At 39.8% G+C, this 27,251-nt stretch overlaps 1 protein-coding gene across 10 annotated transcripts in view; it reads right to left on the reverse strand.

The window, feature by feature from the left end:
- NTNG1 (netrin G1) overlaps window positions 1-27,251 on the reverse strand; it is a 290,609-nt gene that overhangs the window by 106,120 nt on the left and 157,238 nt on the right. For all 10 annotated transcript variants that reach the window (XM_043490717.1, XM_038414811.2, XM_043490712.1 and 7 more), the window contains one exon: window positions 14,794-15,434. In XM_043490717.1, coding sequence (XP_043346652.1) covers window positions 14,794-15,434 — 641 coding nt within the window. The remainder of the gene's footprint in view (window positions 1-14,793; window positions 15,435-27,251) is intronic.

Below are 27,251 nucleotides of genomic sequence, written 5' to 3' on the forward strand. Positions count from 1 at the left end.
TACGTATATCTGTTGTATCTCTGAAATCCATTTTCTTTTAAATATATAAAGAAAATACATATTTCTACGTGTTATGCCCCAGGCTACTGGAAAGTTCCTTAATGCAAAACACTGAGATTTAACTAGCGATCATGTTTCCACTACATGCATATTCATTCACACAGCACTGAAAAAAGAATGAATTGGTGTCAGTGTACACCCTGGAGTCGACTATTGGGGAACAGTCTCTTCTTTGGATGTTCTAAGGACCTGGTCAGGAATCTGGAAGGGATGTCCCCAAAACACTGCTATAACAAAACACAAGCATAGACAAGCATAACACAAACAGAAATGTCTCTAAGTACTTCATGACCAATATACAATCTGTCACCACAGCAAGGCTCCAGATGCTGTTCCAGATCTTCTCCCAGCCCACTAGCAGCACCTCAGTTTTACCCAGATTATGCTTCAGCCAACTCCCAGCCAAGTCCAAACACGGGGAAAGCAAACATACTGCACCAGATACCAAACTAGGTTTAGGGCCTGGAACACCTGATCTACTTTTTGGGGTCAAGAAATTAATGGAAAACCTATGGACACTTTAGTGGTAATTCAGGGTAGTTAGAAAAACCATCTCTACTATACAAATCCTAAAGATTTTTATGCAGCAATAACAAAAAACAAAAAACCAAACCAAAACAAAAAATAAAACAAAACAACAATGTAGTCCACAGCGGCTTAAGTATAAGGTATTCTCTAATAGTAACCGCTGAAGTCAGTGGATAATACCCTTTCCATCTCCAAAACTACTGGATCTCAGGTCTGTAAAAATTGAAAGAACAGGAGGAGAACTGAAACACCCAGAAAAATATTGTAGGAGACCAAATCTGAAGTGTGAAATGTTTATAAATTTAGAGAACTAGGACATCCAATGTGGTTTACATAGGGGGATTAACTGAAAAACGAATCTCTGAGAAAGACTTTCCTACTTGAGTATAAATGCTGTAGGCAGTTCATTTACTAACTGAGGTGAAGTTAACCCTGTGCAAACAAACCTTTAAAATCTGCAATGTTCTCTTTCAGGGAAAGGGAGTACACTGCCATAGCATCTTCCAATTGGTTATATGAGGATTTCTTCAGTTTATGGCTCCATGTCCCCTCACAGGGTTATTAAATAGCCTTAGGTGCCTCCATCCAGACAAAACACTTTTAGAATAGAAAGTAATTTTTTTTGCCTTTCTCCATCCCATGCAGCTGTTTCTCTTTTACTATAGTCCTCTAGTCCAATGGTTCTCAAACTTTTGTACTGGTGACCCCTTTCACATAGCAAGACTCTGAGTGTGACCCCCCTTAAAATTAAAAACACTTTTTAATATATTTAACACCATTATAAATGCTGGAGGCAAAGCAGGGTTTGGGATGGCGACTGACAGCTCGTGACCCCCATATAATAACCTTGCAACCCCCTGAGGGATCCTGACCCCCAGTTTGAGAACCCCTGCTCTAGCCACCATTCACCACTACAGCAAACAGGCAAATACAAAAGAGGGGAGAAAAATAACACAGCTTTGACAATCACAGTGTGGGGTAGGTTCATATGTAGGACAAGACTTTTCACTTGTAGAATGTTGGAAGTTAAATGACATTCTTATACTGTCCCGTGTCTACCTATTCGTTTTAACAAATAGTTCCAGGAAGAGAGCCCTAGCCCCAGCTCAGACCAGCAGCTCTCTTCCTGTGGTGCAAAGGGGAAACAGTTGTCCTCACAGGGAAACTGGCCATTCCAGTTGCATAGGGGCATCCCAAGATGTTTTAAAGTTCTCACAGCCAGCTTTATGCTGTCTAGCTCCAGTCTCCTCCCATTAGAAGGGGTGTTTCAGGGTCATGCTACAGTCTGGAGGGTGCATCTAGGCATCGTAGATGCTAAGTGAGAGAGATGGACTGGCCCACAGTTTCATAAACACAGTGAAGAATCTAGAGCCCATAACAGCACAACAAGGCTACAGAAACAAAGCCACGGCAGATAGAAGTTAAAAAAGTAACTCCCAAAAACAACAGTTGGAAAGCATCTGATTGCCCACACTACCAGGGTGCATGTATCACAGTAAGCACCAGCAGACTCCCTAAAGAATCCTTTTCAGAGGCAAGGACTTTAACGCACTCTACTGTACAAAAGACTCAACACATTTTGATGGATTCCAACTCTCTGCAATTCCTGTTTGTTTGGTTTCCAGTTCTCTCTGCCTTCTCTGGCTTAGCCTAAGCAAAAGTTCTAAAGCAGTCACACCAGATCAAGGAGGTTAAAATTAATATGCCTGTATTAACTTCAGTAAACACGCTCCTGAAAGCCTACAGATTCCTAATGCACAAGATAGTTAGAAGGGGAAATAAATAAAATCAGCATTATCAAAAATAAGAGTCAGAAATAATAAATATTCCTGCTGCTGATCTATCCCTGGTAACTTGCATTAAAATATTTATACAGTGTTCTGGAAACTAAAGCAGTGCTACAGTTCAATAAAACTAATGCAATTAAAAGGGTAGAAAGCCTGTTTTTTCCCTTGCTTGCAGTTTAAAATGAGAACTTCCTAAGACTCATGACCATTGTTAGAATCCAATTCAGTACCCCAGCTTATCAAATTGCTGACTGTGGCATTATGCCTTTAAGGTATTGAAGTCTACTTATTGCACGAGCTCTGTCTCTGAATGTTTCTGTGTAACTTTAAAGTGCAGCCACCCCATTTTGAAACCGACAAGTGTTCGTTTTGAGTCAAAATGGAGTTGCCAGATGCGAGCAGCCTTCAGACAGCTTTTCTTTTCATGTGAGCCAACAAAGGAAAATGTGTTTAGTACAAAAATCTCTCCTATTAACAAATATAGTTATTTTAAAAAAGCTTGTATTGCTTTGCAGGACTTCACACCTACACAAAGCTCCAGGTTCCCGGGGATCCTGAGGAGCAAGCTTTGTATTGTGTAATTCATCCAGGGACAGAGAATCTGCTGGGCTAATGAGCTCTCCTGCAGCCTCTTCTTCTGCAGGTGATTCCCTAGGAACGCAATCTTAACTCAAATACTGTAACACACACACAGCCTTCCAAACAGAAACCAACAACAACCAGGGTCAAGAAAGGCACAGTAGTGCTAGTATCTGAGTTCAGTGAAGTCATGTGCCTTCTGATTTTATTCTGTCAATGTGAATTGAATTAATTTCTGAGCTTCTTTTATGGTCAAGGCCACATTTTGAGTTTAGTATTAATCATTTGAACAGACCCATTCCTCTGATAAGGTATTAATGCAATGGATCACTAATGTGGCAGCTTGCACTTAAGCATCATGATAGTGACCCTGACCAGGAAATAATTGGAAAGCAAGGATAAAGGAGCTGTTCCTTTAGCTTGAAGGTGCAACATTAGCCTAGGCAGGTACAGTCCCTCACTTTTGTCCCACTACTAATTTCTCCATGCATTATTGTCACTTGTGTCCCCAGAGGTGTTCATTAAGAAGGCAAGTGACAGCCTCCAATAATATATGTCTATCTTAAAATAATCAATCCCCTCTTGCAGTGGTGCTGTTTAATACTAATACTGTATGGTAGATTATTAGATGGAAGGTGCACTTAGATGGTGTCTAGCGTAATACATTATCAGTCAGCAATATACTGATGATCTGTCACTTACAAAATAATGTAATCCATGCAGAAGGTGTAGGGGAGAAAGAGGGTTCAATAATATTTGTGGAAGAAACAATGTCCTGAGGAGAGTGTATTATCTACTGGCTGTTCAAAAGCGCTCAATGCAACTTGAGGAAAAAATTAGACTCTGAGAGATGGTGGTTCAGATTGCTGTAACAAAGGATGGCCTTGAAGTCAAGTTCAAGCTGAAGTACAAAATTATCTTTTACAATACATAGTTTGCTTGTGAAAATGAAAAGGGTAAGAGATGTATTAGTAATGTTGGCATTACTACAGGCAAATGCTTTTAGATATTTGGTATTTTGGGGACATGAGTTTTGCTTCATTATTAGAATTAAGGTTTACTATATTATTCTGCAAACTTTCCAGCACTGAGCAGATGGTTACCCTATTACCAACCATTTGCATTTAACATATTGTAATGATTTATGTACCACATGTCACTGAGCAAAGAAAAAACAGTCAGTGGCAACTAATTAGTTGAGTGTGAAGACACATATCTCAATGTACATATCCTTGTTGTAACCAAATTTTAATTTTTTGATAGTTTACAGGTTTAATGTGCAGTGTAACAGAAATACTGACAGCAATTAAACCTGAACCATGACATCCCTCTGTCACTATGATAGTGCTACTATAATTACATCCATACCAGCATTCCCATTAAAAGCCTGCATTTTGGGGGATGGGTGGGGAGGGCAGGTTATAACAATTCTTTGCACTTTTATATAGAACCTTTCTTCAGAGGATCTCAAAGTACTTTGTAAGCACTGATATCTCAGAGCTTAGCTCAAGTTTATGAGCTAGGAGGCTGCTTGAGTGTAGGGTGAGGGTGGGAATATTACTTGGTAGCAGAGAAGGACTATGGCCCAGGATACCTCTTGGAAGGTTGAAATGAGTCTAGGGATGTGGACGGGAGGAGGTGGACACTTTGAAAGGGGAACCAAGGTCTTATTAGAAGTTTGCAGGGAAGGAACAGGCAGCTGTGAGCAACTGAATCAGCATCAGTCAGGATAGAGTCAGATACAGAAGCACTTTGAAAGTGTTAAAGAAGAACTTTGGAAGGTTGCCCATTATTATTTCAAACATATTGTAACTATATACCATATGTGTTGCATTATCTACAGTAGGCCCCACTACTGCAATTCTTGATTATCAGCCTCATGTTTAAATGTTCTTGGTTTTAGGTTTATGTTGCAATGGTAAGGACTGTCACAAAAACGTCTGCAAATAAGTCAATGAAATACATCTGTAATGCAATTCCTATGTGATTTTCTGTGTGCCAATATTTTTAGATTCAAATAATACAGTGAGAGTTTTACTTTTCTACAATATACCAATCTTGCTTACTAAAGTACCAGGGGAAGAAATCTGGTTGAAGGGTAGCCCCTCTTTTCCCTTTCTCCTAGCATGTCTCTACTTTCAAAAAACAGACTCTAACCTAAATTCATAGCACTGAGATAAGTCCAACAGAGGGCTCATAAATCCCTGGACTGCACTCAGAAGGAGTGAAGGCTAGGAAGAGCTACCACGGGCCACAAATGTGATGACTTTGGTGAGCGAGGCAAACAGAATTTGGCCCTTTTTGATTAACTTTACTGCCTTCTGAAGTGCATGACTCTAATTCGCTCCTATGTGATTATACCCTCAGCTAGTGTAAGTCAGCACGGCTCCACTTAAGTCAATGGAATGATGCCAATTTACAAGTATCGGGGGTAGCCGTGTTAGTCTGTATCCACAAAAACAACAAGGAGTCCGATAGCACCTTAAAGACTAACAGATTTATTTGAGCATAAGCTTTCGTGGGTAAACACCTCACTCATTACAGAAGCAGCGTTGCCTCTCCTGGAATTGACACCTCCTCATCTATTGTTGGGAGTGGACTACATCCACCCTGATCAAATTGGCCCTGTCATCACTGGTTCTCCACGTGTGAGGTAACTTCCTTCTCTTCATGTGTCAGTATATTTATGTCTGCATCTGTAACTTTCACTCCATGCATCTGAAGAAGTGAAGTTTTTACCCACGGAAGCTTATGCTCAAATAAATCTGTTAGTCTTTAAGGTGCCACTGGACTCCTTGCCAATTTACAGCATCCTAGGATCTGGGCTACTATCTGGGGATCATAAAGTACAGGAAGGTTAGAAGCTTTGTTTTTGTTTATTTGAAATAGAAACAGCATTAGATTGCTCCATCTGGATTTTTTTTTATAACGTTTTGACTAAAAATATTCCTGCATAATTCTGATCCCATTTATGGCAGTGCATCAACTTCAGTCAGTAACTTGGATTTACATGGAGACTAACTGAGATCATTCTCTCTTATTTCAATATTTAATTTCATATAATTTGTAGGGAAAGATGCACAACTTTTACCACAGCACAGTAACAGATGTAGAAAAGTGGCATTAGGAAATGAAGAAAAGTTAATTTTTTCAGAATATTAACAACTGGAGTAATCTTTTCTTTTAACTATTTGAACAATATAGGGACAATTAAAGATGAACTCAGATAAATTAGACTTTTTTCATTAGATTGATTTTTTTAAAGTCCCTTAAATATTTCCATAAATCACAGTGGCAGAATGATACCTCATTTGTTACAACTAACAAAGAGATTAACAAAGAGAGATAATAATCATATGTGTCAAGAAAAATAAGTGAACATTCTGGGCTGAACAACTGATGCACTTCTTGCATTTCTAAGTATCAGGAAAAATTGACCCCTGCGCATGTGTAATTCTCTCCCTAATGAAGTACACAAAAATAACTGCATGTACACTATCAGTGGTGACTGGGATCACAGATTAGCAGCTGGGAAGAGAACCAGAGTGCTAATTATCAGACACCCTCCAGGGGTGATGGTATAATGACAACACACATACTCAAATACTGTGTGTGATTTTCATTGTGGGTCTCTTTGACAGATTCTTAGATAATCTGTCCCTGTGCTCCATGTATGAACAAAGGGTAGGCATAAGGGAACAAGGTTGACTTTGTCCCATCTAACTTGCACTCTGTTTTTCATGGCCTTCTATGGGCCATGGGCAGCAGTGAATAGCTAGAGCACTGTACCCCAACAATGCACACCCTTTACAAGCCAACTATGAGAGGGCTTGGGAGCAAAGCAGTTACAGGGCTGTTCTGGCAGCTTTACACCAGTGCAGGACATGTTTCCAGGGACCATTCCTGTCTCATTTAAGATCCCTCTGTGCACTAGCATGGTCTAAAGGAGCCTTAGTGGAACAGAGAATCAGTCCCTTTATTTCTGGATCAGTGTGTTAAGTTTAGAATTGGTTACCATGGCATTTAAAGTGCTGAAAAAAGACAGTAGTTTGAGTATGAAAAACACTAAGCTTTGCTTCAGTACAGAAGGTATTATTGCTGTTGCTACCTGTAAAATAGTTGAAAGATTTTAAATTTTTAACACAGGAATGAATTATTCTGCTGTAGCTATAACCTCAACTTTGAAGAACACATAGTGCCTTGAACCTTTCAGATACATGGGCCAACAGATTTGTAAGGTTATTTAACTGTTTATGTTTGCCTAAATTCTTTGAAATAAAAAGCTTGAAGAAAAGAAAGTTCCTGCCTAAAATGATTTGTGTTGGAATCCCTGAAGTTATTCACAAAGGCTCTGTGAATGTTTTGGACCATGAATTCGACTCCAAAGTAACACAGTAGGGATACTTCTATTTCATTTCATTAGGATTTTCCCCTATGTCTCTTTAACGTTGAATGACAAAATGAATTATACGACAAAAGTGACTGGTTTCACTCCTCACAAAAACATCGATCCTATAGGACGCTGAGAGCCCTCAAAAGGGAGCTGAGGGAGGTCAGTAGTTTTTATGTAAACTCTTGACTCCTCACAAATCGGGCCAAAGAAGATGATCAAAGGTGGTTAATGGAGATTGAAGTTTTAAATACACCTGCACTTAAATGATACACTAGAAATTAAGGACCCAATTGTACCCTCAGTTTCAAAAGTTCCCTTTGCAGTCATTGGAAGATTGGGTCCTGTCTGATTAACTAATAGTACTTAAATACCAGCATGGAAGTTGAGAACAAAAACTATTTGAGAACATGAGGGTAGTACACAATAAATTGATGTACCTTTGGAAAGACTGTTTATCTGGGTGAATGAATATTGAAATCATTTCATTACTTCAATTCATGATGTTTTGCTTAAAAAACCTCTAAGTGTTTACAGAAAAGGAAGGTTCCTTTTCTTTAATACATTTTACAGTAGATATACAAAAATCATTGTCTATTGGCACTTGGGAGTTAAGGATAAACCGACAAGTACATAAGTACATAAACTGTTTTTTCCTGTCCTCTAATGAAGTTCATAATTTAATTGCAGGAACTATTTGATATATGCACTCCAATCACTGGTGAAAACCTCAAAGGAAAACAAGTTGCCCATACAAGTATTCTCTTTGTAAATCAAGAAATCCTCAAGTACAGTAAATATATACAGTACTCCAAAAAAGAATGGCATTCAATTGTCCAGTTAAAAGCTTGCTGTTAGCATATCTTTATTTTGAGGGTTTGAGGCTTGAATTGAAGCTTAATGAGAAAATTTCCTGTTAACTAAACCACATCTAAAATTTAAAAGTTCTGTGGGGCCCAAAGTCTGCTTTTGGGTAAAATTCAGAGTAATGCCACTAAAGTAAACAGTGTCATCCAGATTTACAACAACCTAACTGAGAGCAGGATTTAATCCACTTGGGGGCAAATTCTGAAGCATAGGGCAGGTATGAATAAACCAGAAAATACAAGCATTATAACCTCAGCCATTTCTTTGTAAACATCCACTGCAATTTGTACATCAGGTCACAGACCATGGATAGTAGAATCTGCTCTTTTCAAGTGGCTGTTTAGGCCCTATCATCCACTTCCAAAACAGGGAGGTCTTATAAAAAATGGACACTTTAGAGCCATAGCAGATTTTAGGGCATACTGACTGAAGAAACAATATAGAACAGGAACTGTGCTTTCCCCAAGTGTAATTTATTCAGATTCTTGCATGGATTACATTTAGCACAGACAATGTGAGGGAGAGAAATTGTTAAAACTGAGGAAAATTTTCACTTATGTCACGTAAGGTAGAGGTTGCTATTACTGCTGAAACTGGAGCTGAGACAGGGTCAGATAAACTCGAGCTTCAAATACAGAAGCCTCAAGAAGAGGAACAGTCTAAAAATAGATTCCAAAGGGCATAACAATACATATTGTATAGAGTCTGGATATTTTAGCTTTTAGAGGAAAGTATTGGCTCTTAGATTGAAAAACTAATCACCAATGAGCAACAGTGTCCTTCACCTTAACCTGCCAATCATTTTTCAAACCATGGGGGCAATAATTTTCCACTATTATTAACCTGAACTACAGTCAACATACAGCATATAACATATAAACCACTAAAAGTATAACAGTAAAACTGAACAGTTATTTATTTTTTACCCTATTTAAGAATTAACATGATTAACCTTCTGGATCCTGATCCAAAGCCCCTTTCAGTCAATAGGAGCCTTTCCCTGGGCTTCAGAAACTTGGTATTAGACTCTTAATGAACATTTCCTACAGAAAGCACAAGTTACTGTTACTCACAAGTGACTGTCAGGACATAACTTTTCAATTAATCAAAGATATTCAGAGCTATAAAATCCTCCTCTTCAAGCAGCGTAATAAGAAAAAAAAATAGAGTTTAGTCTCATGGACCAGCCTTTGATTCTTTCTGCTCAAAAAGAGATGAACAGAGCAAATGTCTACCCTCACTTACTTTCCCATCCTGACAGGCTTTATTTATTCATTAGTCGACCTTTCTAGCCATTAGGACCATCTTGCTTCAGCAGTTAATTAACACAAGTGCCATAATTTAATACAGTTAATGCTACTTGATGCCCTTTAATGTACCTTCCATTAGTGATATTATTGTAGTATTACCCTGTAAATTAAAATGAGATCAAGACTATGAGAGGCTTTCTTTAATTAAGGTACTGGCACGCTACACTCGTCCATTATTCACCAGAGAAAATCACCCTGATTTAGTGAAGCAGACCATCCATAAGTCAGAATTAGTTCATGAGGATTATTAGGTTTCTTGAATAATGTGCATGCAATGGAGTTGCTGAAATTGCTAACAGCCATGTTTCCTCTTTTTTCATTATCTTAACAGACACACAATGAAAGCTGAATAAACAAATGGTAATAGAAAAACTAAAGGGTTTATCATCTCTGCTACAATAAACATCAAGCTCATTTCACAACAAAATGCAATGGAATGAGAAAACAAATTATATATTAAATGGGCACATTTCCTAGCTTGAATATATTGTGAGGTATTAAAAAGCTGCATATTTAATACAGTAGCTTTCAGACAAATACTTTTCACAGACATTGATCCCTAAAATTCAACAGGAAACAACTTACATAGAAAATCAGCTTCCTTTAAAAATATGCTGTTAAAATGACTGGTTATTTTAACCATCCTCAACCTATAGATGAATATTACAGCATAAGCTACAGCATTAAAAAGAGTCTATTAGCATCACTCATCCACAGCATGTCAAGTTACTCAATAACCTCTCTTTGCATGTTATCCTTACAGAATAGCCCAGACTAGCTCTTCAATATCCAGAAAAAATTCTAAGCCCAGAATATCAAACATCATGGCTAAACTTTAAGGTCAATTGACTTCTTGTTTTCAGCTACTATTGGTGGAAAATCCACCTGGATTGGATACATAGTGGAGTAACACTTGGGGTCCTGAGTTGCTCAGTAAGGCCAGCAGTCAGGTAAGAGACAAGGCAACTGGGAATACTGCTGATTCACAGAATCTTCAGGGCAGCCTCTGTCAGTGGTCTCCTGCAGGGCACGGGTGATGTTTAAAGCTGTCTTTCCCTGATGGAGGATAGCAGTGATACTACAGTAGGGTTGCCAACCCTCCAAGATACTTCTGGAGCAGTGGTGGGCAACCTGGGGCCTATTAGGGTAATCTGCTGGTGGGCCGTGAGACAGTTTGTTTACATTGACCGTTTGCAGGCATGGCCACCTGACCGCAGCTCCCTGTGGCTGTGGTTCACCATTCTCGGCCAATGGGAGCTGTGGGGAGCGGCAGCCAGCACGTCCCTGCAGCCTGCGCTGCTTCCCGCACCTCCCAGTGGCCGGGAACAGCAAACCATGGCCACTGAGAGCTGCGGGCAGCCATGCCTGCGGATGGTCAATGTAAACAAACTGTCTTGCGGGGTGCATGTGGCCTGCAGGTTGCCCACCACTATCCTGGAGTCTCCAGGAATTAAAGATTAATCTTTAATTAAAGATTATGTCATGATGAAACCTCCAGGAATACATCCAAGCAAAGTTGGCAACCCTACACTACAGTCTTCTCTTCCCTGGAGTGGCCAAAGGTTCACAGGGTACTGAGAGCACCCTGACATGTGCATGGGGATGGATCAAGCCCTACTTTTTTATTTATTAATTTATTTATTAACATACTTTGGGGAAAAAACAGCCCAGCAAGAGGTGTTTTTTTCATCATCAGCAGAGTAATAAAGGCACTCACATGAATTTAATCTACTAGGATAGGATTACATAGCAGATAACCTCTGGTAGCTGGTGTCTGATTATTGTAGTTTAGCCAACAAGCATCGCCATCAGATAAGTTCTCTGTACAGTCAGACTTAATTTTTATAGACAATTTGCTATGGGATTACTGTTTCCTTTAGCTGAGTTTTGGAAGGCTTCTGTTTGTGATTCCCTTAAAACACTCTCTTTCTCCTTCAGATTATTTATGCGATGTGACACTGATAGTCTAATTAGAGACAGACTGCTTGCCAAAGTTCAGGGTTTTCCCGATGTGGACCTGCACCTTCTCAAAGTATAGTGTTTTTTGAACCCTGGGTTTTGTTCTGGTCCATCTCTACATCTAGTCTACTTGAGAGTGAGGAAATGACAGAAGAAAGGATACAGGAGAACTGAACTATATGTTGTAATTCTGATAAATTGATTACTATAGTGGACATCCAAACCACTATTATAAGCTTCCCATGTTCCACTAAGCTTATTACATGAACAATATTAGTCTATGAGCAATATTACATATATGTATTACATTAAAATTCTTAATTCAAAAGCAATGATCCAGTGTTTTTGTATCTTTAATTAATCATCCTGTATCTATGTATGTGTATTTCGCATGGGGTACAAATAATTGTAACTGTAGCAAATGAACTGTGCAATGAAACTCATTTAGATTTGCACAGTTCATGCTCATTAAAATATATTTTCATTGAGAAAATGCACTGATAAATCCAGAGCCATGTAAATAGCATTGATTTTCTGCCTTATATATTTTAGCTAAATCTTAAAAATATAAGCAAAAATTAATACTAATTTGTATTCATTTAATTCTGCCAGGAATTTTTTGCAACATATAAAATTGATTTCCTTGCATGTATGAAAATGCTTAGAGATATGCAATGTCTTCCATATAAAAGAGACTAAAAATACCCACTTAAGTAATCCACTAAACAGCAGTAACAAACACACAGTCAATAGGTTTCAGAGTAGCAGCCGTGTTAGTCTGTATTCGCAAAAAGAAAAGGAGTACGTGTGGCACCTTAGAGACTAACAAATTTATTTGAGCATAAGCTTTTGTGAGCTACAGCTCACTTCATCGGATGCATTTGGTGGAATATACAGTGGGGAGATTTATATACACACACAGAGAACATGAAACAATGGGTTTTATCATACACACTGTAAGGAGAGTGATCACTTAAGATGAGCTATTACCAGCAGGAAGCGGGGGGAAGGGAGGAAAACCTTTATGGTGATAATCAAGGTGGGCCATTTCCAGCAGTTAACAAGAACGTCTGAGGAACAGTGGGGGGTGGGGTGGGGCGGGAGGGGAGAAATAACATGGGGAAATAGTTTTACTTTGTGTAATGACCCATCCACTCCCAGTCTCTATTCAAGCCTAAGTTAATTGTATCCAGTTTGCAAATTAATTCCAATTCAGCAGTCTCTTGTTGGAGTCTGTTTTTGAAGTTTTTTTGTTGAAGGATAGCCACTCTCAGGCTGTAATTGAGTGACCGGAGAGATTGAAGTATTCTCCGACTGGTTTTTGAATGTTATAATTCTTGACATCTGATTTGTGTCCATTTATTCTTTTACGTAGAGACTGTCCAGTCTGACCCATGTACATGGCAGATGATGGCATATATCACATTGGTAGATGCGCAGGTAAACAAGCCTCTGATAGTGTGGCTGATGTGATTAGGCCCTATGATGGTGTCCCCTGAATAGATATGTGGACAGAGTTGGCAACGGGCTTTGTTGCAAGGATAGGTTCCTGGGTTAGTGGTTCTATTGTGTGGTTGCTGGTGAGTATTTGCTTCAGGCTGGGGGGCTGTCTGTAAGCAAGGACTGGCCTGTCTCCCAAGATCTGTGAGAGTGATGGGTCACAGCATGCTATATAATCTCCTTGTCTACTGCATTAATGTCAATTATCTTTTCCTTACTACACAATGTACATGATATTCTTTTTCCTTCCAGTTAGTTAAGTGGATTTTGTTTGTATGCAATCAAATATTATTGATATTGCATCAGTCCTCAATAAAATCTGAAAATAAAGTTGTTTAAAAAAGATGTTTTGGACTCTTTAGTTTAAAGAGGATATGGATAACAGGTACAAGGTGCATGAAAGAGGTAAGTAAAATAATAAAATATATGGAAGAGGTCCTATTTACTTCACCTGATAATATAAGTACAAGGGGACATCTAACATATTTAAAGATAACACACACAAAATTGCTTAAAGAAAATACTCTTTTTACACAACGGGAAATAAATCTGTGAAACTCGCTATGACAAAATATAAGAAGGTCAAGAACTTAGTGGGATTCAGAAAAAAGTTTAGACAGTCATGGGGGAAAAAAAAGTATCTCCAACAATTACTGTACTGTAGCAATGATTAACATTTTCAGAGGATATCAGTCCCCATGCTTCAGGTAATAAACTAATCACTAGCTTCCTGGTATTAGGAAGACACTTTCTGCATAGGCACGTTTTGCACAAATGTCTATTATGAGACATTTATACCTGGTACTAGCCATTGCTAGACACAGGATGGCCACCTGTCTAAAGCAGCAGTTCTCAAACTTCATTGCACTGTGACCCCCTTCTGACAACACAAATTACTATATGACCCCGTGGAGGAAGGGGAAGGGGGGGGGAAGATGACCAAAGCCCGAGCTCTGCCACCCCAGGTGGGTGGGGGAGGGGCCAAAGCTGAAGCCCAAGAGTTTCTGCCCTGGGTGGGGGGAATATAACCTTAGTCCTGGGCTGTGGGATTCAGGCTTTGGCTTCAGCCCCAGGCTTGGGCCCTGGACCCCAGCAAGTCTAACACCAGCCTCGGCGACCCCATTAAAATGGGGTCGTGACCCACTTTGGGGTCCTGACCCATAGTTTGAGAACCCCTGGTCTAAAGCAATGTGGCAATGTCTATGTTCCTATCCAAATTAGCCTTGTGTTATTCAAACTATTGGTTTATTTTTTACACTTAATCTTCACTCCATTCTAGAACAGTCTAAAGCATCTGTAAGGGACACTAGCCTGATTGGTCTTCATTCTGTCCAACAGAACTACACCCTGCAGAAAGGGTGAAATTCACCCCACTGCAGAGGTCTCATCCAAGGCCCTTCAGACCAATTACACCTTACAGTAAGGGCCTGTATTAAAGCCCAGTGAATTCAATGGCTTTAGGCCATAAAGGCGTAAGGTAGCCTGGCCTGTGGAGTATCCCTTCAACTGGGATGAATTTCACCCTCAGACTTAAAAGCTTGGGCATCCCAGACCTCGTGTAAGAAGCTGTTAAAAGTATTCCACTCTTAAGATGTACAGAGAGTTGTCAAGTTTAGTGACAGTAGAACTTTGATGACTTAGTATTGCTGACTCAAAAGTGTCTAATACTTTCAGAAACTGTTTTTTACTGAGCTACATTTCTAGGAAAACATTTCAGAAGAAATTGCTTACATTTTGAGGGGGGACAGAAAATTGTGAGCATCCTTTAAGGACAGACATATTTACTCATTCTTAAAGACTCATATTCTCTTACCTTCCATATACCCTTATGTCTGAGATTGCATAAAAGTAGCGTGCCAAGTGCTGCTCATCTACATATATTTCCCCAGTTGCTGGTCTGAGCAATCTTATCCTCAGGTCTGTGATGGTAAAGAAATCTCTTAGCTTCTTGGTTGTGTCAAGCTGGCCATACAGGGAAGCCATATTATGAAGCCGAGGTCCAGCAAAAAATGCAAATCGATCTTTGATCTCAAAGTGGATAATTTTACTATTTGTCATGTACCCAGTGGAGTATTCTTCTGTGCAAATGATTTCTAGGACTGTGTGCTGTGATAAATCCTTCACTGATTTTGGATCCATATGGAAAGCGTCTAAGCAGTCTGTGGCATAATACTGGTATGGCTGCCAAGTTCGCCCATAGTCAAGTGATTTCTCCAGGATCATTTGGTCTGGACGGCCAGATTCAAAGGTGATAACTATGTTATCTGTTAGTTCAATGGTTTTGTTCCAGGAGAGGGTAATGTTAACCTGGAGAGGTTTTGGATAATCTTTCCACATTGTAGACTGCCAAAATGTGGAGGGATGTCTTCCTTCAAGATCAAACATCAGTTCAGGTGGATGTGCCAGTTCATTGGTACTTGCATCACATTCATTATTGCACATGTAGGGATTCCCCTATGAAAGAAGAACAAAACAGTTTTACAAGCAGCATTATATGAATGACTACAGTACATAAAGACATTCTTTGCTTGACAAATTAGAATTGCCTTTCTATTGTTTCTATTGTCTAAGGAGAAAATAAATGTTTGTAGAAAATATCTTTGTTTATCTTAACTAGATTTCTCCTGATTGCTTTATTTATTAAATTACGCCCCCTCCCCACACACAGATTCTTTGCCTTTGTAATTTATATGGCTTTCTCAGTGGGTTTTAGAGAAAGAAAACAGTTTATTTATCTTGAATGTGTTGGGCCAGTAATCTAGTCACAAAAGCACAAGAACAATGAGCAAATGTCTAAAGGCTCAATAACTCTGATTCTTCAAAGATGTAGCAGCGAAGCAAGGAGAATTTCTTTTTAACACAAGTACATTCCTCAAGAGCACAGTTCATAAAAAAGTCACTTTTAGGAGAAGTGCTTTAGAATCAGCAATACATTCTCTATGTGTGCAATATGAAACAATACCCACTACAGCTTTCTTGCTTCCTTTTTCCCTGGCCTCAAATTTATCATGCTTAACTGTGTTCCTGTTTAGTAATGTCTTCCCTTAAAATGTTTACACTGTTCACTACAAATCATTAGAAACACAGTGCACGCTGGGGTTTTGTCCAGACACCTACCACCCTATTAGCTATAGGCTAGTGAAGTACTTCAGTACTTTTTACCACACATGGGCTCCAATTTATCAGGATAAAATAATCCACCACTTGATTAGGTAGGAGAGTCAGCAGGTCCAGCTGGAAGGCTGCTTAGGTGGCTGGAGGTTTGAACTGTGTGTCGAGTTTTAAAAAAAACCTAACACCACATAAATTTACCAATAATGTGCAACTTTTACTAGTACTTGTCCTCTATAACAAGGTGAAAGTGTTATTATTCTGCTCTGGGCCTTTTGATGCATTAATTTGCACACTACAATCCTCCTCAAAAAAGCAACTTCATCTGGAGGCTGGGGATAACTTGATAAACCATTGCAAGCTATTGGCTACTTTAAGCTGTATTGGATCATGCCTACCTAATCTAGAAGGTTTCATCAGTACATTAATATTTGGCTACTTAATAATTTCTTATTTGTTTCAGAAAACAATTACTGCTCTGTATTTTTTAGAGTTAAATTGCAGCAGCTGGAGGTCTATATTGTCCCATCTATGCATAAGGGTTCCTCTTCCTCACATTAACAGGAGTTCAACTCACATATTGATGGGAGAATAGACCCTTATGTAATTAATTTTCCTTTTTCCCCTTATTGTTGCAATTATGTTTCTTTCCATCTCAAGACCTTAGGGATCTGAAGCTTTGCAATCACACCCACTGAATGAGCTGGGTCTCAAATAATGAGTTTCCACCTTGGTCATTGCCACAGTCCCTGACATACTCAAGTTAAATGCAAGAAATGCCAGCTAGATTACTGGCCCAACACATTCAAGATAAATAAACTGTTTTCTTTCTCTAAAACCCACTGAGAGAGCCACATAAATTACAAAGGCAAAGAATCTGTGTGTGGGGAGGGGGCGTAATTTAATAAATAAAGCAATCAGGAGAAATCTAGTTAAGATTTAGGTTTAAGTTAAGCACTTACTCTGACCTCCCTAGAAACAACTTTCTCCTACCTACTCAGAGAAATACTCTCACTCTTTTCCATTAATGTAGCTGATAACCATAACCGACAACAATTCATAGAGACTCAAATATAATGCAAGAGAAGAAAATGGGTTACTTAAAAACAGAACACTGTTTATTAGATTGACAGACTCTAAACACACAGCTGTAATTGAGAAGATCCTTGTTACAGTTTTCCTGCTTTCAAGCTCAGGATCACTATTTCTATGCATTATAGAATCATAGGATTAGAAGGGACCAAATAAAGCAAAGAGGGAAAAATAACAATACATTCTAAGCAGGATGGATAAACCACTAAGTTTTTTATATTTAAACTCAGTTTAAAAACATACCCAGAGACACAAATGCAAAGATCTTGCTTGGGCTTTTTTCAGGGAGCCTATAAATACTGTGGAATCTGTCAGGAGTTATACATTTTAAATATATGTAAATGTGCACTTTACAGAAAGAGGTCAGCATTATCACTGGAAATTTACTCGAACAATATGGTCACTTCAGAGTCTGTCCACATTAAGCTATCAGTATAGCCATGAACATGCATGCTACAATCTCCTTTCTGGCAAAAAACTTCTACTTCATCTAGAGTTCAGGAATATCAAAACAGAGAAAATCAAAGCTACTGGTTAGCAAGTTACAGACATTTATATTAAGCAGAACAGAAAAATGGCTTTGGTCTTCTACAGCACAGCTGGCAAGCACACATGTGGATCTGTTGTCATTTTTATGTTAAAAACTATCCACTGGTCCCAGGATATCAGCAGAGACAATGTTTAATGAACCAGAATGGATAAAGGAAGGCTATTTACCTTACAGTAACTGGAGCAGACAGTAACTGTACAATGAAATTAATTAGATGATTGGGTGGGAAAACTTGAACTTTGCTTGTTGTTTTCAGCTCAATCTTTGGGCAGATGAAGAGGCTTCACAAAACTGTACAATTGCTAATGATTTATGTAAGCAGATGTAGTCAGTGAATGCACCCTCCTTTCAGCGACAGGGCTTGCCTTAGGGACAATTAAAACAGATAACTTCAAGGTAGTCAGACAAACTTTACTGGAACAAACTCTCCCATCTCTACATTTTAGAGGTCAGCATAGTCTAATCTGGTTGGGCCCCCAAAAGATTAAAGGCTGATCTCGTTTGTTGGCAAATACGGTAATGTGCTGCTGAGACCAGGTCTATGCTACAGACTTCTGCCGGCACAGCGATATCTGTGAAGAGGTATGGTTCCCTAATGAACACAGCTGTGTTGGCAGAAGCCCATAATATAGATGCAGTAATATCAGCAAAACTGTACCTTACTATACTGGTACAAAGCGCAGCTGCTGGTATTGCTGCATCCATACTAGGAACACTTTGCCGGTACAGTATATTGATATTCCCATACAAGTAAAGTGCTGCTAGGTAGACGTAGTCTGACTGCTGCCAAGCCAGCCTAATCCTGTTTGTGAGATCTCTGATTTTTGTATTATTGCTCTCTCCAGGCTTCCATGCACAATGCAAATGAAATATTCCATAATTAATGGAACTCTATATGTCGCCAGTGCTGCTATTCTTCACAAGAGAGAGGGCTGCATTTTAATTCCTATCTGTTTATATTGTGCTTTGGGATGGAAGATGTTGTATAAATTCAAGTTATTACTGACCTTATAAAAATCCACTAGATATTAAATATTGGATCTTTTCGGTTTATACCAAACAGATATTGATTCTGTGAAGAGTGCAAATGAGAACTCAATTCATTGGGGATGAAATTCATCCTGAGCTGAGGGTCAGCACAAATCCTATGGACCACTTCATATTCATTAAAACCTATTTTCAGGCAAGCCTTGTCCAATGGAGGGGGTAGATTTCACCCTCTCTGAATTTTTTCACTGAAAACAAAGAGTAATCGTTACCAATGTCAGTACTGCCAACTCCAAGTGTTCAAAAATCATGGTCTGAAGAAAACATAAGATTGACTTAAAATATCCATCCATCCATCCTTTGGACTCTTTTTATTTGCCTTTTGATTTTTGAGTCTTTAGGGTGCACTTGGCTCACATTTTCAAGTTTTTCTCAACAACTATCAGGGCTAGGAGTTTACTCTTTTTTAAATGAAGGCTGAGAGCCTCATATTTTCACAAGACTCCAGGAGTTGGGACTTGGAGGAAACAGTAAATACCACAGGACTTGGAATAAAATCATGAAGCTAGCAACAATGAAATATCTAAATCAGCAATTCTCAAACTTCATTGCACCGCGATCCCCTTCTGACAACAAAAATTATTACATAATTGCAGCTATTTAAGAACATAAGGATGGCCATACTGGGTCAGACCAAAGATCCATCTAGTCCAGTATCCTGTCTTCTGACAGTGACCAATGCCAGGTACCCCAGAGGGAATGAACAGAACAGGTAATCATCAAGTGATCCATCCCCTGTCACCCATTCCCAGCTTCTGGTAAACATAGGATAGGGACACCATCACTGCCCATCCTGGCTAATAGCCATTGACTATACTGGGCTAGACGGACCTTTGCTCTGATCCAGTACGGCTGTTCTTATGCTCTTACATAGCTGCAATCATGAAATTTACCATTTTTAAAATCCTATGACTGTGAAATTGACCAAAATGGACTGTGAATTTGGTAGGGCCCTAGTTATATTAATATCCATTTTAAGGCCCCTTTACACAGCCAGAGCAGTGGTTTAAAGGGGTACCAGTGTAAATGAGAATCAGACTAAGTCTGGTTAGCTACAGTTTCATGAAATATGAATATCCATTTTCCCTCACTTCTGTACAGGCAATGGGGAACTTGCCTCTGTTTGTGATTTGTCTTCCTGTCCTTCTGTTTTTAAGATAATGTTAAAATTCATGATGTCTGATTAGATTACAATGAAATAGATCTTCTTCTAATTTACTCTCAGTGCTGTTATAATCTTGGCCTTCACAACATCCTCTGGCAAGAAGTTCCACAGGTTGACTATGCGTTGTGTGAATACTTCCTTTTGTTTGTTTTAAACCTGCTGCATATTAATTTCATTTGGTGACCCCTAGTTCTTGTGTTATGAGGAGTAACTAAGACTTCCTTCCTTACTTTCTCCACACCAGTCATGATTTTATAGGGTCTCAGTGCGTGGGTGAATTGATGGTGTAGGGAGAATTGACTGGTCGTCAATTTATAGAATTGACTGGTCGTCACCTATTGCCTTTCCCCACAATTACTGTCGCAAGTTAGTAATTGCTGTGTGCAAGTACATGTGCTTGTAGGTGGAAAATATCCTCCCTCAGTTGTTTCTTTTCCAAGCTGAAAAGTCCCAGTTTTATTAATCTCTCCTCAGATTGCAGCCGTTCCATATCTCTAATAATTTTTGTTGCCCTTTTCTGAACCTTTTCCAATTCCAATATATCTTTTTTGCGTTGCAGTGACCACATCTGCACACAATATTCAAAATGTGGGTGTACCATGGATCTATATAGAGGCAACATGATATTTTCTGTCCTATTATCTATCCCTTTCTTAATGATTCACAACATTCTGTTAGCTTTTTTGACTGCTGCTGCACATTGAGTGGATGTTTTTATCCACAATGACTCCAAGATCTCTTTCTTGAGTGGTAACAGCTAATTTAGACCCCATCTTTTTATATGTATAGTTGGAATTATGTTTTCCAATGTGCATTACTTTGCATTTATCAACACTGAATTTCATCTGCCATTTTGTTGCCCAGTCACCCAGTTTTGTGAGATCCTTTTGTAGCTCTTCACAGTCTGCCTGGGACTTAACTATCTTGAGTAGTTTTGTATCATCTGCAAATTTTGCCACCTCACTGTTTACCCCTTTCTCCAGATCATTTATGAATAAGTTGAATAGGACTGGTCCCAGTACAGACCCATAGGGGACAGCACTATTTACCTCTCTCCATTCTGAAAACTGACCGTTTATTCCTACCCTTTGTTTCCTAACTTTTAGCCAGTTACCAAACCATGAGAGGACCTTCCCTCTTATTTCATGACAGCTTACTTTGCTTAACAGCCTTTGGTGAGGGACCTCGTCAAAGACTTTCTGAAAGTCTAAGTACACTATATCCATTGGATCCCCCTTGTTCACATGCTTGTTGACCCCCTGGAAGAATTCTAGTAGATTAGTGTGGTACGATTTCCCTTTACAAAAAACATGTTGACTCTTCCCCAACAAATTATGTTCATCTATGTCTGTGATAATTTTGTTCTTTACCATAGTTTCAACCAGTTTGTCTGGTACTGAAATCAGGCTTACCAGCTGTAATTGCTGCGATAACCCCTGGAGCCCTTTTTAAAAATTGGCGTCACATTAGCTATCCTCCAGTCATTTGGTACAGAAACTGATTTAAAGATAGGTTACAGACTGCAGTTAGTAGTCCTGCAATTTCACATTTGAGTTTCTTCAGAACTCTTGGGTGAATACCATCTGGTCCTGGTGACTTAGTTTAGACTTTAGTTTATCAGTTTGTTCCAAAACCTCCTCTAACGACACCTCAATCTGGGACAGTTCCTCAGAATTGTCACCTAAAAAGAATGGCTCAGGTTTGGGAAACTCCCTCACATCCTCAGCTGTGAAGACCGTTGCAAAGAATTCATTTAATTTCTCCGCAATGGCTTTATTGTCCTTGAGCGCTCCTTTATCATCTTGATTGTCCAGCGGCCCCACTGGTTGTTTAGCAGGCTTCCTACTTATGATGTAATTTAAAAAGGGTTTTGCTATTCCTTTTTGAGTCTTTGGCTAGCTGTTCTTCAAATTCTTTTTTGACCTTCCTAATTATATTTTTACACTTCATTTGCCAGAGTTTATGCTCCTTTCTATTTTCCTCACTCGGATTTAACTTCCACTTTTTAAAGGATGTCTTTTTGTCTCTCACTGCTTCTTTTACTTTGTTGTTTAGCCATGGTGGCACTTTTTTGGTTCTCTTACTGTGTTTTTTCATTTGGGGTATACATTTAAGTTGAGCATCTATTATGGTGTCTTTAAAAAGTTTCCATGCTTCTTGCAGGGATTTCACTTTTGTCACTGTACCTTTTAATTTCTGTTCAATTCACTTCCTCATTTTCGTAGTTCCCCTTTCTGAAATTAAACACTACAGTCAGGGCCGTCCTTACTCATATGGAAACTATACAGCTGCGTAGGGCACCAGGAAATATGGGGCACCAAATTGCCCCAAATTTCCTGGTGCCCTACGCAGCTGTGTGCTGCTCCAGCGGCCAGCCCGATCCCCTGGCCGGCTGACCTGGCCAAGAAAGATGCCCCCACCCCACCTCTTCCCCAAGGCCCCTGCCCTACTCCATCCCAGCCCCGCCTCTTCCGACCCCTGTTCCACCCCAGCCCTGCCCCCACTCCACCCCTTCCCCTGAGCAACGTCCTGGGGGACTGCAGCACGGTCGGGTGTGCCCTGCACTTACTGGGTGGCGGGAAGTGGAGCGACCTGGCCCCGGCCTGCTCTGCTCCGCTGGCTCCCAGCCGTGCCGCCGGTGAGTGCTGGGGGGCAGTTCCCCCTGCCTCCCAAGTCCGGGAGCCAGGGGAGGGAGGTAGAGTGGGCTGGGGCCAGGTCACTCCACTTCGTGCCACCCTGAGTGCGGGGTTGGCCTGCCCTGCACTCACCAGGCGGCAGGAAGTGGAGTGACCTGGCCCGCTCTGCTCTGCCAGCTCACGCTGGGGGGTCATTAACCCCTGCCCCCAACCTCTCCTTTTGCGGAGGCCTGGAGCCGCCGCCCCCCTGTGGGGGCGGGGGGCTGCATAGGGCACCAAAATGTCTAGAGACAGCCCTGGCTACAGTGTTGGGCTGCTGTGGTGTTTTCCTCACCACCAGGATGTTAAATGTAACTGTATTATGGTGACTATTACCAAGCCGTCCAATTCACCTCTTGAACCAGATCGTGTGCTCCACTTAGGACTAAATCAAGAATTGGCTCTCCTCTTGTGGGTTCTGGGACTAGCTGCTCCAAGAAGCAATCATTTAAGGTGTCAAGAAACTTCATCTCTGGATCCTGTCCTGAGATGGCATGCACCCAGTCAATATAGGGATAGTTGAAATCCCCCATTATTATTGTTTTTTTAAAAAATTTTTATAGCCTCACTAATCTCCCTGAGCATTTCACAGTCACTATCACCATCCTGGTCAGGTGGTCGGTAATATATCCCTACTACTATATTCTTATTACTAGAGCATGGAATTACTATCCATAGAGATTCTATGGAACAGTTTGCTTATGCTTTCTTTCACACATAGTGTCACTCCCCCGCCAGCACAACCTGTTCTGTCCTTCCGATATATTTTGTACCTTGGTATTTACTGTGTTCCATTGACTATCCTCATTCCACCAAGTTTCTGTGATGCCTATTGTATCAATATCCTCATTTAATATTGAACAAGGCATTCTAGTTCACCCATTTTATTATTTAGACTTTTAGCATTTATATATAAGCACTTTAAAAACTTGTCACTTTTTAGCTGTCTGCCATTACATGATGTAATTGAATGGGACTCTCTTTCATTTGACTGTTTCTCATCAGATCCTACCTGTATTTTATCATCTTCCATCCCCTCCTCCTTACTAGAACATACAGAGTCTCCTTTAATAGATCCTCCCCTAAGGGATATCTCTGTCTGAACCATGTACTTCTCTGCACCTGTCGACTTTCCCCTGCCCTTAATTTAAAAACTGCTTTATGACCTTTTTAATTTTAAATGCCAGCAATCTGGTTCCATTTTGGTTTAGGAGGAGCCCATCCTCCCTATATAGGCTCCCCCTTTCCCAAAAGTTTCTCCAGTTCCTAATAAATCTAAACCCCTCCTCCATACACTATCGATTCACCCACGCATTGAGACTCTGCAGTTCTGCCTGTCTAACTGGCCCTGTGCATGGAACTGGAAGCATTTTAGAGAATGCTACCATGGAGATCCTGGATTTCAATCTCTTATCTAGCAGCCTAAATTTGGCCTCCAGGACCTCTCTCCTATCCTTCCCTATGTCATTGGTACCTACATGTACCACGTCCACCAGCTCCTCCCCAGCACTACACATAAGTCTATCTAGATGTCTCAAGAGATCTTCAACCTTCGCACCAGGCAGGCAAGTCACCATGCAGTTCTCCTGGTCATCACAAACCCAGCTATCTATGTTTCTAATAATTGAATCCCCCACAACTATTACCTGTGTCTTCCTAATATCTGGAATTCCCTCCCCCGGTGAGGTATCCTCAGTGCGAGAGGATACCACGACATCATCTGGAAGGAGAGTCCCAAGTATGGGATTATTTCCCTCTGCTCCAGTTGGATGTTCTCCTTCCCTGAGATTTTCATCCTCCTCAATAGCACAGAGGCTGTCAGACTGGGGGGGGGGGGACCATTCTACTCCCTCACTCTAAGTCCCCTTTACACTGCCAAAATGGAATAAAGGGGTCCTAGTGTAAATGAGAATCAGGTCCTTAGAATAAGTTAGTATGAAAACAATCACCATTAAAAAGATGAATTACAAAGTTTAATAGCTTCATCTTGGTGATAATCCTCCTTAACAGCACTAACAATAAAATGGATACATCAAAGAGGAATTTTCTCTTATTTGTCAAAACTAAGAAAATTCTTTGTTACCAACATCTAACAGACTACAACACTGAGTAATTATTTTGTGACCAACAGGCAGCATTAAGTAAATTTTAATGTAAGTGCTCCATGCGACAGCTCTTCAACTGGACAAGGTGGAAAATACTCACAACTTTTTAAAACAATATTTAAACCATTAGAATTTTCTAAATAATTGAACAGATAATGCCTCTAAATACTTCCTGACAATAAAAATAGAAGGATGATGAAGGTTTTCCCTACATTATCACCTTCTAAAGGAAGTGTATTATTTTACAGTACCTCTCTGAGGTTGTTATTAATTAGCACCTGAAAGCCAGTCACACTATGCTGTTACTATTTTGCCTCCTGACACTTTGGGACATCAGGATGTTAGCGAAACATTTTGACACACTGGAAAAGTTTTAGAAGAGCACTGGACTTGTTCTATACTGCAGCAGCATTCTATGGGGCTTGTCTCTCTTACAAAATATGATCATGTTCAGACATGACTGAGAAGAGCGGGGTTAGCTTACACAATGCTGTCCGGGTCTTACTGGTCCCAGCAGGGTTTCATCATGATTAGCTGAGTGCAGTTTGCTCTGGTCTACACTGACTGGTTAGTTTTGGTCTGTATTGTGTCAGAGAATTTGAATCTTCACAATGGTGTTTGAACACAATACCATTTTGTGAAGGAGACAAGGCTGAAAAAAACCCCTCAGGTTGCTCTGCTTGGCTGCACAGTCTGTAGTTCACAGAAAGGAGCATTGAGAGCTGAACTACAGCTGACGTTTTATTCTTCTCCTTGTTAGAAAACTTCCACAGCTTGCCATTGGTAACACTAGAGAACGTGACAACAAATGGGATAATGACATTTAAATAAATATTCATATTAAAGGCAAAGATCTACAGCAATTCAGTAGCTGAGCTATAATGGAGGTACTGGTGAAAAGGGGTTTTGCAGTTGCTTCTCAAGGGTTAAAATCTGATTGCTCCTTCTCAGATGAGGGGCCTCCCTCCTCTCATCACAAAGATTCTTCTGTGGCATATACACAGGCTTAGGACTTGATTGAAGCTGTTGCTTGTTTCAATCTGCTCCCTGTACACACTAACACCTTGTGGACTTTTTTACTCAGGAACAAAGACAGGGGAGCTTAACCTTTCTGCAGCGTGAATATTGGAAGCTGTATCACAGATTACATGCTGTAATAGACACCTGGCTAAATCCCTACAGAGGATTATGGCTTGGATTTTCAAACTGGGGAAGGTCGCAGAGGTCAAGCAGGCCGAGATTTTAGGAAAGAGCAAAATAAATTCTCAAGAAGCCAGTCACAGAAGCTGATTTTTATACTGCTGTCTCCAAGTAGTTAGCTCAGATATACTAGACAAGGAATAAATATAGACTGAATCAAGCAAGACTTAAAGTCAGGTCCTGTAGTAAAATATTGCATTAAAATAAATAATAGGGAAATAATAGGACAGTCATTATTTATTACTTTCCCAAAAGGTCATCACAAGAGAAACACATTAAGTACCATGCTGTACCTTGTGGATGATTAATTACTTAATTATTAGCAACAATTGCACTTATGCAGCACTTTACATCTTCAAAGTGACTATAAACATAGATAATATTTTTAGTTTTATAGAGCTAGATTACGATACCTTCACTGGGGCTGCATAGTACATTACTACATGAACAGTCCAATTGAAATCAGCGGGACTGTTCACAGAATGAGGTAGTACTCAATGTGAGTAAGGGGATCAGAATCTGTCCCATCATGGTATACATTTTCAAAGCACCATGAAAACATTAGCTAGTTGATAGTACACTAGTGAATGTGTATCATGAGCTTTCACGAGGAAAAGTGCTATTTAAGTACTAAAAATTATTGTTGATATTATGAGAACAGGGATGATTATAGATAAGAACACTTCAGCATCAATAATATTTTAAACACTGCACTGGCTGCCAGCATTTTAAGTTAAAGTGATTTAAGTATTAGAATCTCAATGGAGGATTGATGCTGTTTCACAGAGCTCCCAAATGAGAAGTATTTGGAGGGTCAGACAAGCACTTTGAACTTTGAGCCACAAGCTGAGCCACATGAATTCTTCAAAACCAGGAAAAAGAAAGTTCCTACATCAATAGCTTCTACAGAGATTTTAAAAGAGTAAACTAGGGAAGACTGGTTTGCTAAATATTAATAGTAATACTTATCACCTCCATGCACTTTTTATCTTCAAACTGTATTACAAACTAAGGCTCTAATCTTACAGTAGAATCCATGTGGGTAGGCCCGGCAGGCCAGATATTAAACATATTTAGGTGCCTAAAGATCTGGCCCTTGGCCCTACATCCTGCAATACTTAATTAATTAATGCTCAGAACACCCCTGACTTCTGTGAGGTAAATGTTATTGTGTGACACAGGCAAATATGTCTTATGCCAAATTTACAAAGGAAGGAGAAAGAAGTAAAGAGATTAAAGTCAATGGAAACTAAGGAGCGCGCATCACCTTGCAGGTTGTCTGCATCTTTCCAGATTAGATCCTAATGATTTGCCCAATACCATTCA

Source organism: Dermochelys coriacea, chromosome 8 (assembly GCF_009764565.3).
Source record: "Dermochelys coriacea isolate rDerCor1 chromosome 8, rDerCor1.pri.v4, whole genome shotgun sequence".
NCBI lineage: Eukaryota > Metazoa > Chordata > Testudines > Dermochelyidae > Dermochelys > Dermochelys coriacea.